Genomic DNA, 10,261 nt, shown 5'->3' with positions numbered 1-10,261 from the left:
GTGTGTGTGTGTGTGTGTGTGTGTGTGTGTGTGTGGCGTTGGTGTGGGTTTGCAGCCCCCATCGTGCGGGAGGCTCCCCTTCCCTTCCTGCCTTTGCAAAAAGGAGCAACCACGTTGGGGAACCCACAGGGCGAGGAGCTCTGGGCAGACAGCCTCTTGGCCTGAGGGCCTCCAGCCAGTCCCGCTGAGCCCTGGGGACACGCTGAATTTGGCCGAGGATGTGAACTTGGGGGCAGATCCTTGCTCATGTGAGACTCAGATGAGGCCACACACCTGACCGACACCTTGCTTCCTGCACTGCGAGACCCTGGGACTTGTTTGCCCCTGAAATGGTGCTTTTACCTCATCACCACGGCCCACATGCAGGCCGGATGGTCTTATCATCGACTACTACCCCAGGAGGAATCGATTGGAAGAATATTCTTAGGTTCTTTCTTTCACAAAATATTTTTTTAAAAATTATTTTTTATTGATTTCAGAGAAGAGAGAGAAGAGAGAGAGAGAGAGAGAGAGAGAGAGAGAGAGAGAGAGAGAGAGTAGAGAGAGAGAGAGAAAATCATCAGTGATGAGAGACAACCATTGATCGGCTGCCTCCTGCACCCCCCACACTGGGGATTGAGCCCGAAACTGGGGCATGTGCTCTGACTGGGAATCAAACTGGGACCTCCTGGTTCATAGATCGATGCTCAACCCCTGAGGCATGCCAGCCGGGCCATAGAGCATTTTTAAGGAAGGACTAGAAGTAGAGGTTATTCCAACATTCATTTATTTTGAGAGATACGTGGACATTGGGAAGTTATTATTTTTCTTCATTCTCATGAACCAGGCAATGCTTAATTTATGAATAATATTGCCTCTAGGGTTGAGAATTATCCGGAATAACAGATATCCTTCCCTCGGTAGCAGAGGAGGAAGCGGGAATTTACAAAATATAAGTTTCTTTCTTGGGAACTGAAATAAAAAATGTCAGTAAGAAGCTTGAGACGTCCAACCGCGGAAATCAAAGCCAGGGTCGCTGTTTGAGTCGACAAGTTTATTAGGTCAACAGAGACACAGGCTCCCGCGTGGAGCCACCACGGCAGCTGCTGTGACGTCATGACGCCGATGACGCCAGAACTGGGGTCGCAGGTGAGTTCACCTTACCCACGTCCATGAGGTGAAGGCAGGGGATTCCTGGGTTAGGTGGGAGGCCAACCCCAGGCCACCCTAGATTTTCCTGAAGCAGGAGAGCCACCACCTGTGAAAGACACAGGACACATGGGTCCCAAGTGGGTGAGTCCTGAGATGCAGGAGCAGGGGCTGGTCCCATGGCCTCATCAATAGTAGTAGCCAAAGCCAGAGCCATAGCCATGGCCACAGGCATAGCCACAGCCACAGAGGGAGCGGGAGCTGCAGCCACAGCCACAGCCACAGTCATAACCACAGCCGTAGCCACAGCCTCCGTAGCCACAGCCATAACCACAGCCGTAGCCACAGCCTCCGTAGCCGCGGCCCCCGTAATAGTTCCTGTAGTTGCCACACATGGTGCTGGGGGTGGGGTGTCCTTGGGTGGAGAAGGGGTGGAGGGGACTTCAGTCTGGACGCCTCTCCTCACAGAAGCCTTAATGGGCCTCAGGGCGGACGGACCCAAACATGAGCTCATGTCATTGGCTGGTTTCTGACTAATATAATGAGTTTGTTGTTTCAAGACTAGAGCTGGCCCTGAGGCATTGACGAAGGGTTGCTGTCACCACCGAGGACCTTTCATCAGACGGTACAGCGACGCCTACAAAACTCTCTCTCCTCACAAACATTCGCTTTAATGCCCTAGGACCAGGCACCACCCAGGCAGGAAACGTTTCAATAGTTTTCACTGACCTGCCCTCGAGCTCAAATAATCCCTTTTCCTCCTTGACATCCCCAAGGACACTGCCCTCCATGAGATGTGTTATTAAATTGTCAATTTAAATTTTATTTTTATTTCAATGTTTTTATTGATTTTAGAGAGAGAGGAAGGGAGAGGGAAAGAGAAAGAGAGAAACATTGATGTGAGAGAGTAACAGGGATCGGCTGCCGCTTGCACGCCTCCTACTGGGGATCGAGCCCCACATTGGGGGCATGCGCCCTGACGGGAATCACGGACGACACTCAACCACGGAGCACACGGCCGGGGCACGTGAGACGCTTTAACTCTTGTTCCCGCCCAGAGTCCCAGGGTGTATGGGCTGGGAACAGCAGGGAGGTGAGGGTGCAGAATAGATGTAATTTGGGAGATCATGTGTATTTTAATCAGCTCTCGCCTGATTATCGGGGGTGTGAGGACACAGCCCCTCTCATGGCACTGATGCCATGTGCCTTGATGAGAAATTAAAACGAGAAAACAGGATTTTAATACAGTCACACCCACACGTGAAATGTACTTTTATTCATTCAAAATGCTTCCTTTCTCCGTACGTGTCCTTGTAGGTGGACTTTTGTAAACAAATACGAAGCACGTCGTCTTCTTTCCTGTTTCGTGCACGTAAAGCCACGGGTGACGCGACCGTCACTGCTCCTGCGAGCCCACGAGTTCTGGACGTTTAAAAGTGTCCTGCGCTTCTTCTAAACCCGCGTTTTAACGTCCCTCGTGCTTCCTGCTTGATCTCGACGCTTGTTTGGGGGACTCTCCAGCCGCCTGTGTGCTCCTGCGAGCCCACGAGTTCTGGACGTTTAAAAGTGTCCTGCGCTTCTTCTGAACCCGCGTTTTAACGTCCCTCGTGCTTCCTGCTTGTTTGGGGGACTCTCCAGCCACCTGTGTCTTTCTGTCTGACTCGGCGTCAGTAGCATGTCTCCTTTTTACTATGTTGAGTCTAACTTCTTAGCACTGACCTCGTAGCCGGACGTACGCTCCATCTGGGAGGACTCCGTGGGCCCCGGGGGACAGCAGGCGCTGCCATCTCGGCTCACGGGCTGCAGAGGGTGCAGTCAGCTCCTGCTCCTGCTTCTGTCTTCATGACGCGAGTGATTCCCAGTCCACTTAGTTCTGCCTGCTGCCCAGTAGGAGCTTTGGAGCCTCTAGTTACAACTATGGATGTTTTCCTCGTGCCTCTCAGTACGTTTCTGGCTTGTTCCCTGCCTTTGGCGCGTCATTTCTGAGCCACACGGGGAGTTGCCACAGGAGCCGCACTTCTCTGTCCTCACGCAGCAGGGACACGGCTTCGCCCCAGGGCGTGTGCGGGGCCGCCCCTCACCAGCTCACGGGTTATTTACCTCCCGTGTATGTGCAGAAGCCGATCGTGGCTCTGGCCGCACTTCTCTGTCCTCACGCAGCAGGGACACGGCTTTGCCCCAGGGCGTGTGCGGGGCCGCCCCTCGCCAGCTCTCGGGTTATTTACCTCCGTGTATGTGCAGAAGCCGATCGTGGCTCTGACTGACTGTTGACGTATTCTGACTTTCACATTTAATTTACTTCAGACGCAGGTACAGCGACGTCTGTGCCGTTTTGCTATTTGTTTTCTCTTTTCTGACCTCTTGTCCCCTCCCTGCTCACATTTCTCTTATTAAATTACTAGAGGCCTGATGCACAAACATTTGTGCAAGAGTAGGCTTGGTCAGGAAGGACGTCCAGAATGACATCCAGAAGGCGTCTGGTCTAATTAGCATATTACTCTTTTATTATTATAGATTTGATAGGATTTTTTTGGAATTCCATTTTATTGTCTCTGTATTCACTTATTAGGTACAACAGATGTAATGATTGCTATAAACATTACAACATACATCTTAACGTATCCCACTTTTTGCAAATAATATTACACCATTTCACGTAACACTCCCTTCCCTTCACGCCACTCCGTGCTTTACTGTCAGACTCATTAGCGATTTTATGTTTCATGAAGATTTAATTTTTGTATCATTTTTGTTTTGATGCTTACTTCGTTTGATACTAATATAGCCTCTCCAGCTTTCCTCAGACCAGTGTTTATAATATATGAATAATTCGTGTGTATAGGATATGTACTTATATGTTTATTTCTAACGTGTCTGTGTCTGTTTAATTGTTGTGGTTTTTTAAAGAGCATAGATGTGCGTAATACTTTTAATTGTGGTGTCTAGACCATTTCCATTGGATGTAATTGTTGTCGTGGTTGTGTCTCTATCTCACTATTCGTGTTTTTCTTGCCACATTTGTTCTTCCCTTTTCTTTGCCTTATTTTCCTGCTTCTGCATCTTCATGTTGGTGTTTCATGTTCATCCTCCGTTGGTTTAGTAGCTAGGCCAGTGGTCGGCAAACTGCGGCTCGCGAGCCACATGTGGCTCTTTGGCCCCTTGAGTGTGGCTCTTCCTAAGCCTTAGGAGTACCCTAATTAAGTGAATAACAATGTACCTACCTATATAGTTTAAGTTTAAAAAATTTGGTTCTCAAAAGAAATTTCAATTGTTGTACTGTTGATATTTGGCTCTGTTGACTAATGAGTTTGCCGACCACTGAGCTAGGCCAACAGTGATGGTTTCAACAGCAACCAAGGGCTGCAACGTGCATCATAACTCACTCCCTTGGCCATGAGTCATATCATACAACTCACGGCAGCACATGCCAACTTTACAGTAGTCCACACTCTCCACCCTCTGATATGCATATTATTGATTTTACTCTTATGTGCCATAAATCATGCTTATTATTTCTAATTTAAGATTCATTATCATTATAAAATTAGAAAATAAAAAAGTTTCTGCACTAGCTGGTGTGGTGCAGTGGATAGAGCACCAGGTCGGCCAGCGGACTGAAGGGTCCCAGGTTCGATTCCCGGTCAGGGCACAGGCCCAGGTTTCGGGCTTGATCCCCAGTGGGGGGCGTGCAGGAGGCAGCCGATCAGTGATTCTTTCTCATCATCAGTGTTTCTCTCTCTGTCCCTCTCCCTGCCTCCGTGAAATCAATAAAAATATGTTTAAAAACGTTTTCCGTTTACCCCAATGGGTTATGGGAAAGCACTCGTCCTGGCTCCCTGTGTGGCTGTTACCTGCTCAGCTCTTCACTCTCCGGTTCATGGGACCCTTTTGCAAAGTCAAATGGGGAACATTTATTCAAATCCGCTCGTGAGCCTCTTGGAGACATAATCCTGTGTATGCGGTCACTCAGTATTGTACCTCAGATAACAAATTTAAAAAAATTCTCTCTGGATTTTAAGTTTGGGTAATTGCTATTGTTCTATCTTCAAATTTAATTTAAATTTTTATAATTTTAAGATCTTTGATCCATGAGATTCAGATGTTATCTAAATGTTATCTTAATTTTGTGACGTTTCAGAGGCATTTTAGGTTCCCAATATTTCATTTTAAAGACGATTTTTTAGAGAAGTCCTAGGTTTATATGAAAATTTAGAAGAATGTGCAGAGATTCCCCGTATTCGTCCCGCCCCTCCCCCACGCACAGCCTCCCCACCCTCAGCCTCTTCACGGAGCAGCATTTGGTCCAACTGAGGAAGCTGCGCTGACTCTCGGCGATCCCCCACGCTCCGTGGTTACATTGGGGTCGCCCTGGGGTTCTCTCCCGGGGCTGTACATCCCACGGGTTGAATAAATGCCCAATGGCATGGAGCCATCACTGTGGTCTTACACAGATACCTTCACTGTCCTACACTCCCCTCCTGCCCGCCGGCCGCCCATGGTTCTGCCCTCCACAGAAGGTCACAGAGTTGAAGTCATACAATGTGTAGCTTTTCCAGATTGGAATCTCTTTTCATTTACGAATACGTATCTAAGATCCCTCCAGGTCTTGTGGCTTCAAGCTCGTTTCATTTTATCCCGAAATAACATCCTGTTGTCTGGGTGCACCCAGTCCGTGTGTCCATTCACCTCCTGAGGGGCGTCTTGGCTCCTCAACTCTCGACGATGATGTAGAAGCTGCTCCCACATCCCATGCAGGTTTTCTGTGGACGTCAGAGCACAAGCTGGACCACGTGGGAGCGTGGGCTTCGTTTTATAAGAAACCACAAGCCTGTCTTCCCACGTGGCCGCACCGATTGGTTCCCACCAGCCGTGAATGAGAGTTCTGGCTTCTCAGTCCTGTGGGCGCCGGCTGTCGGTTTTGGCCGCTCTCAGAGGTGGTGGCGGCGTCTAATTGTCATTTTAATGTGGATGACGTCTCACGGGAACCATCTTCTCATGTGGTCATTTGCAATCTTCTTTGGTGAAGTGTCTGTCAAGGTCCTTGGCCCCTGGTTACATAAGGTCGTTTGCTTTCTTATTATTGAGTTTTAAGAGCTCTTTGTATATTTTGGATCACACTGCCAGATGTGCTCCTTACAAATACTTCCTCCCCGTGTGTGGCCTGTCTGTGTGGCTGGTTGACGTGGTCTTCTGCCGACGTTTTGATTCTAACAAGGTCTGGCTTATCCCTCTTCCTGTAGTGGCCCGCGCCTTTGGTGTGGTAACTAAGTCCCGGCCATCCCCAAGGTCATCGAGGTTTCCTCCTACGAAATCTTCTAGAAGATTTATAGTTTTTATTTTATATTTATGTCTGAGACACATTTCAGGTTAATTGTCGTCAAGGGTGCGAGGTCTATTTCTAGATTTTTTCTTTTCTTGTGTGCGTGGACGGCCAGTTGTTCCCGCACCATGTGTGGAAAGGCCGTCTTTTCCGCATTCACAGAGACCAGCTGTCACCTGCTCCTGTGAGTCTGCTTCTGGGCTATTCCGCTCCATCGCTTTTGTCTGTTTCACCAAGACCTCCCTGTGCTGATGACTGAGGCTTCATCGTGAGAATTGAGTTTATTCTCCATCTTGTTCCTTCCCTCGATATTGTGCTGGCTCTTCTGGGCCCCCCTCTCCATGGAAACATTACAATCACTTTGGTGAAATCCACACAACAATAGGCTGGAATTTTGAGTGGGATTGCAGGGAATCTAAGAACTACCTTCACATATTGAGTCTTCCCATCCGTAAATGTAGAATATCTATTCATTTAGTTCTTCCCTAATTTCTTATGTCAGAGTTTTATGGTTTTGCTCATATAGATCTTGTACACATTTCTGTTAGATTTATATCTAAGTATTTTATATTTTGGCTGCTATAGTCCATGCTATTATTGTCTAATTCCATATTAATATGTAGAAAAGCAATTGACTTTTCTATATTAACCTTGCATACTCTATCCTTGCTTTAATCACTTGTTACTGATAGGAATTTTGTTTTTTCGGTTGTTTCTTTTGGATTTTTTTACATAGACAATCATGCCCCAGGTGGAAAAAGGCAATTTCATTTCTTTCTTTCTCTCAGGATAACTTTTATCTCTTTTAAAAAATCTTTATAGTTGAGCGTATCACAGACGTCCCTCTTTATCCCCTCATTGCCACCCTTCACCCAGTTCCCATCCCGCCCCAAGACTTCACCACCCTGTTGTCTGTGTCCATAGGTGATGCATATATGCATATCATCTCTTCCTTCTCCCCATCCCCCTTCCCTCTGGGATTCATTGGTCTGTTCCATTTAATCTCTTTTTCTTAGGGATCAGCAAGGTCTTCCAGTATGACATTGAGGAGAAACACAGAGAGAACTTCCTTGCCTTGCTCCTGATCAAAGAAGGAAAACGTCTGGTTACTCGCTGTTAAGTATGCGTGATGCTGCTAATAGGATGTGTGTACATATTATATTCTCTATCAAGTTGAGTAAGTTTCCTTTTTTCCTGATTACGGGAACATTTTATTCCTGAATGGATGTTGGATCTTGTCACAAGCTTATTCTGCTTTTATTGAACCGATCATGTGATTTTTCTTCTTCATTCTGCTCAAGTAATAAATTACATGAATTCATTTTTGAGCACTGAACCTGCCTTGCATAATTGGGGTATATCTCACTAGGTGGATGTGTATAATTCTTCCTATAAAATGCTGGCATCAAATTGCTGATGTTTAATTTTGTACCATGTTCATTTATACCTTTTGTATCTATGTTCATCTAGATATTTGACTATAGTCTTTATTTTTGTAATGCCTTTCCCTTGTGTTGGTATTAAGATAATGGTGACCTCATTGAATGAGTTGGTAAGTTTTCCCTCAGGTTTTATTTCTGGAGGTGATTGTAGAGAATTGGTGTAACTTATTCTTTAAAACTTTTGTAGAATTTTCCCGTGAAGCTTTCTGTTTGGAGGGTTATTATTGGTTCAATGTATTTAGAAGTTACAGGCCTGTGAAGAGTGTCTGTTTCTTCAGTGAGTTTTATAGGCCACGTGATATTTCACAGCAACCCACTGTGCATGTCATTAATCATTATAAACACCCTTTATGATTCTGTTAATTTATTATTTTTATTTAGTTATTTACATGTGGTTTTGATTCTTACACTGCTATTTGCGTCCCACTCCAGAATATTTTCTTTCTTTCTTTCTTTCTTTCTTTCTTTCTTTCTTTCTTTCTTTCTTTCCTTTCTTTCCTTTCTTTCTCTCTTTCTTTCCTTCCTTCCTTCCTTCCTTCCTTCCTTCCTTCCTTCCTTCCTTCCTTCCTTCCTTCCTTCTTTTTTTCTTTCTTTCTCTCATACATATGACTTTTATTTCTTTTCCTTGTATTATGGCATCAGCAAGGTCTTCCAATATGACATTGAGGAGAAACACAGAGAGTACTTCTTTGCCTTGCTCCTGATCACAGCGGGAAAACGTCTGGTTACTCGCTGTTAAGTATGCGTGATGCTGCTAATAGGATGTGTGTACATATTCTCTATCAAGCTGAGTAAGTTTCCTTTTTTCCTGATTACGGGAACATTTTATTCCTGAATGGATGTTGGATCTTGTCACAAGCTTTTTCTGCTTTTATTGAACCGATCATGTGATTTTTCTTCTTCAGGCTGCTAATGTACTAAATTACATGAATTCATTTTTGAGCACTGAACCAGCCTTGCATAATTGGGGTATATCTCACTAGGTGGATGTGTATAATTCTTCCTATAAAATGCTGGCATCAAATTGCTGATGTTTAATTTTGTACCATGTTCATTTATACCTTTTGTATCTATGTTCATCTAGATATTTGACTATAGTCTTTATTTTTGTAATGCCTTTCCCTTGTGTTGGTATTAAGATAATGGTGACCTCATTGAATGAGTTGGTAAGTTTTCCCTCAGGTTTTATTTCTGGAGGTGATTGTAGAGAATTGGTGTAACTTATTCTTTAAAACTTTTGTAGAATTTTCCCGTGAAGCTTTCTGTTTGGAGGGTTATTATTGGTTCAATGTATTTAGAAGTTACAGGCCTGTGAAGAGTGTCTGTTTCTTCAGTGAGTTTTATAGGCCACGTGATATTTCACAGCAACCCACTGTGTATGTCATTAGTCATTATAAACACCTTTTATAATTCTGTTAATTTACTATTTTTATTTAGTTATTTAGATGTGTCCTTGATTTTGCACTGCTATATGTCTCCCCCTCCAGAATATGCCTTCAGTGAGTACAATGCTCATCATTGAATTTTAAATGAGATCCCACCACAGAAATCAAAGGAGACCCACACACCATGTTTATGGACCAGAGACTCAATAGTGTGGAGAATCCACTCCCCCACAATTGGTGAATGGATTCCATTCCATCCCAATAAAACTCTCAGCAGGGTATTTTTGTAGATTTTGACAAGCTGATTCTAAAGTTTAGATGGAAAACAAAGAAACCAGAAGAGCCACAAAAATTGTGAAGAGGAGCAAGGTTGGAGCATACACATCACCCAACACTAAGACCTACTGTGACCGGCAGTAAACAGGACCATGTGTGTTGGTGAGAGAATGGCACATGAAGTCGATGACGGAATAAGAAGCCCAAGGATCAGCGGACACAGTGGCCGATCGGCCTTCTGGGAAGGCCACAGGGACAGTGAAGATTCTGACACAAAACACAGTTACTTCCAGGAACACATCAAGTTTGTTTATTGAAAAAGTATAATTTCTTCCAACTCTGGCGTATTTGTGTTTCTGGACAACACAACTTCATAGGATAGAAAAGCCGAGCGTGGACATTGTGAAAGTCATCACATCACATCTTCCTTCTTCAGGTCCCACAATGGACGCATTCCCACTTCCTCAATAACAACAAGAATTGTATGTAAAAACTGGACGTGTCCAATCCTTACTGGAGTGTAGAGATGACGAATGGGGCACCATTCGAAGGAAAAGCGTTAATTTTCAATATTATGTGAGAGGCACAGGGTGTTCTAGGCAGATATTCTAGCAGCAAGAGGAATAGCATCGTCGGTAGCAGCATGGTCGGAAGGTACAGCAGCCACTGCCATAGCCAGATCCGTAGCCACAGCCGTAGCCAGAGCCGTA

The 10,261-nt window shown here is 45.1% G+C and overlaps 1 protein-coding gene across 1 annotated transcript in view; it reads right to left on the bottom strand.

Moving 5' to 3' along the window:
- Positions 1-1,316: 1,316 nt before the first annotated feature.
- Positions 1,317-10,261, bottom strand: part of LOC106725147 (keratin-associated protein 6-1-like) — a 13,131-nt gene continuing 4,186 nt past the window's right edge. Inside the window, exon 2 of the mRNA XM_014535191.1 lies at positions 1,317-1,543. Coding sequence (XP_014390677.1) covers positions 1,317-1,543 — 227 coding nt within the window. The remainder of the gene's footprint in view (positions 1,544-10,261) is intronic.

The sequence above is a fragment of the Myotis brandtii genome, unplaced genomic scaffold (genome assembly GCF_000412655.1).
Source record: "Myotis brandtii unplaced genomic scaffold, ASM41265v1 scaffold139, whole genome shotgun sequence".
Classification (NCBI taxonomy): Eukaryota; Metazoa; Chordata; class Mammalia; order Chiroptera; family Vespertilionidae; genus Myotis; species Myotis brandtii.
This window is presented reverse-complemented; position numbering and strand designations above follow the sequence as displayed.